Source organism: Pteropus alecto, unplaced genomic scaffold (genome assembly GCF_000325575.1).
Source record: "Pteropus alecto unplaced genomic scaffold, ASM32557v1 scaffold152, whole genome shotgun sequence".
Lineage (NCBI taxonomy): Eukaryota > Metazoa > Chordata > Mammalia > Chiroptera > Pteropodidae > Pteropus > Pteropus alecto.
The window spans coordinates 1,575,988-1,579,538 of record NW_006432227.1 but is presented as its reverse complement, the minus strand read 5'-3'; the positions used below and the strand labels follow the sequence as shown (position 1 = coordinate 1,579,538).

General features: G+C 35.1%; 1 protein-coding gene across 1 annotated transcript in view; it reads left to right on the top strand.

The window, feature by feature from the left end:
* CUNH5orf22 (chromosome unknown C5orf22 homolog) overlaps positions 1-3,322 on the top strand; it is a 17,093-nt gene extending 13,771 nt beyond the window's left edge. Inside the window, exon 9 of the mRNA XM_006907112.3 lies at positions 1,493-3,322. Coding sequence (XP_006907174.1) covers positions 1,493-1,625 — 133 coding nt within the window. The 3' untranslated portion in view covers positions 1,626-3,322. The remainder of the gene's footprint in view (positions 1-1,492) is intronic.
* Positions 3,323-3,551: the final 229 nt, after the last annotated feature.

Genomic DNA, 3,551 nt, shown 5'->3' with positions numbered 1-3,551 from the left:
ATCTCTACACACGCAAAATATTGCAACATGAAGGAGAAGTGAAAATAATTGATAAAAAAGTAATATGTATGAAAATTCCACACTAGAATTTCATCTTTACAAAGAGTCACTAAATGTAATAGTTACGAATGCAGACAGATACTCACATGTAATATGGGCCAAATACCATGAACAGTGCCATAGTGACATGGTTTTTCTAGTCAAAACAACCTCTTGGTAAAGTCCTGAACTTAAAGTCCAGCCTTTTCTCAATTAACAGAGTAGTTAGTTGCATTTCTGGAAAATTCAGATCATATTGAATCCATTTTCAAAAAAAACTTCATTCATATGTTGAAGAGTTAAATTCTAGGTTCAGAAAAACTAAAAACAGGAAACAGGTGGTTCACTTATGTGAGTGCTCTGTGGACTTTGGAAAATATGCAGGACACAAGACAGTTATTCATATTTATATTGCAGGACTATACTGCATATTACACGCATTCTCGCAGCCCTGCCCTCTTGCCTTTGCCCCTTAATTGTGATTTGACAATCAGATATGTACCTACAGATTTCCACAACTCCCTCTTGGAAAAAGCTCCCATCAGGAACCCTCTAATACTGTTAAAGGGGCCAGAAATGTTTTTGGAAACATTTAAGTACTCCTTTATTTGTTATAAATAAATCTTTTATATATTTTCTTAAAGTAGGTCTTTATATGTTAGACAGTATTTAATAATTTTAAATTGCTCTGTATCATTTAGTTATATGTTAAATATTTACATCAAGCTTCAAAAGTAACCTGATCACCAGAGAATGAAATGAATTTATTAGAAGTTTTTCAGACACTTCTGGAAAACTGCCTGGACACTCAAGTTGTAGTTGGTGATCTAGACAGACTCCCAAAATACCGGTTTCTGCCTCATCCCACTTGGCTCTTTCTCAGTACTACCTAGGAAACTAATCCCAACACCAGCACATCCTCACATTTCATTTTGGACAGTCCTATACACCGCATAGTTAACAGATTGTTTTTAGAAGCAGAACCCTTTTTAATCAGTTAGCCTTCACCCTTATAATTTCTAGCCTGAATATACACATAATAAAAGAATGATAAGGATGCCCAGTCACTAAGATAATAAGCCCCAGTATTCCCAAGCAGTCCAGTGATTAAGCACTCAGGCTTTGAGGACATGCTATATGGTTTTGTATCCTGTCACCAGCACTTACTAGATAACTGGCAGTGTGACCCGTGCAGGTTAAACTTTCTCTGTTGCAAATTCCTTTAAAGGGAAGGTAAATGTAATTCTTTCATAGGGTCGGAAGACAAAAATATATAATTTGTGTAATATGTCTGATGTAGAGTAAATGTTTAGTAGCTTTCAACTGTTATTCCAAAATTCAACATACTTTCATTTCTTTTTCACATTGAAATCAACACATGCAGGCTTTTCCTCACTACACAGTATGATTTCATCCTATTTATGTGTATTTTTCTTTCTCTTCTTGGTTCCAGGTCAAGTCTAGATGATTACTGTCCTTCTGAGCAAGTTGACACCATTCAAGAAAAAGTCCTCAACATGCTACACTCCCTCTATGGGACCTTAGACATTCATCTGGTGTATTCAGCAGAGTCTTCACCATCTTGAAACAACAAAACACTAAGCTATTACATCCTGATGTAGTAACAGGGTTTTCACTAATTTATTTGTAAATGAGTCTTCCAGAAAACACTTCGTTTTTATGTCAACTGCCACTTAAAATCTTTCAGGTACCATCAGTTGTTGAATGATGGCAATTTTTTGGCATCAAATCTACACCCAATTGATGGAACTATTGCTGATCTTTCTTCCTTTCTATAATTGTCTTCACTTTGTGAGGTGTTTTTTTTCCCCTCTTTTCCCCTTTTTTCCCTAGGTCAGTTGGACTGTATGAGATTCGTTCATTAATTTATTCACTCAACTAACTAATATTTATTGAGTACTTATATGCACCAATCAATTAAGTGCTGGCTGTATGGTAATAAACAGACTAGACAAGGCCCCTGCCCTCTTGAGGGACAGGTGGGAAACAAATTATGGATTGAAAAAAAATGCTAGGAAGGAAAGGACAACAACACACATGTATTAGGTATGTTCGTAGTACTTAGACCACCCTGGCCTTATAGGAAAGTAACATTCTCAAAAGCTACTACCAAAAAAATAATAATAATAAACTTTGCCAGTCCATGAAAATGTTGCAGGAAGTCTACCTCTCCAAGACTGTTGGGACTGTGGCCCAGCTCTTGCTAAATGCTCTCAGCATTGTTGGTATTAAGGAGACCTATTTAAGTAAACCAAACAAAAGTTAACTTTGTCATTTGCTAATCAGAAAAGCCCTTCTGGATTTTTTGTGCCTCCAGGATGGTCGGTGTGGGCATTGATTATCATAATTCCTAGATGCCACTTTATTGGCAGTCAGGGTAGACACTTTTTTTCAAATAAACCAGCTCTTTAAATAGTAGAGGAAAAAGTTAAATTCTTAATTCTAGCCTACAATACTGCCTTCCTCCAGCCTCCCCATAAGAGACCCTGAGTCACTCTTAATTATGGAGCTTTTCAATCCTTAATTTGCTGAAGTCTTCCCGTTTTCAGTATCCCTCATGTTCAGGAATCATTTTTAACTACCTACTTGATTTCCTTTAAAAGGTAGGATGGCATTTAAAGAAAAAAAATCCATTATTCCTCAATCCTAACACAGTAGGTATTTTTCATGTAACCTTCAGGCCGTGACCACATGTGTACCTACCTGTAGAGTTGCATGTAACAAATGATAGTGTTTTACCTAACTTTATGGCTAATACCCAAGGTCACATTACCACTGCCACTCACTAGATGGCATCAGAACTCATTTTCCCAATGATTCTATTTTCCAGTGAATTTTTCTTGTCACCACCTTGATTTCCCAAGACTGATAGTATGAATGTTTGTTTATTATGAAAAGCAAAGCAGACCGATTCATCTTTCCATTTTGATGGAACATTCGTTCCAAAAGCTTTATTTCTCTGTAAAATCAGTATTGCAAAATAGTGCTGTTTATTTTTTAATTTTGAAAAATTTTATTATAATTCTGTAAATAGATGTTACTTTTATGAGTAAATTAATTTTGTGTTCTAAAGAAATAAAAAGGTGTATGTTGAGTTTCTAAAAGTTTAAAATCAAACTATAGCACTAATGGTATATGATCTCAGTATGTTCGTAGCATTGATCTTATGAATCTGGTTTAGTTATTTTTTACAATTCCCATGATCACTAATATGCTTCAGCATTGTTTTAATAAAAGGGCATCAATTTCCTTTTTAGCAACACTCGGATTCTTTAGTCCTCATACTCTGTAATTCTCTTGGAAGAATAAAATCAGTCCCTACTAGTTGACTAGAACCAACTTAGTAAATTATGTGTCTGTGCATTTCAAATAGAAAGATGTTTAGTTTCTCAAGACATCCTTCATATGTGTTCTAATGAGGAATACCACAATACAGTGTTTTTTGGATTATGTACGGATATTACTGAAGTATGGAATTTTGAGCAGCTTTT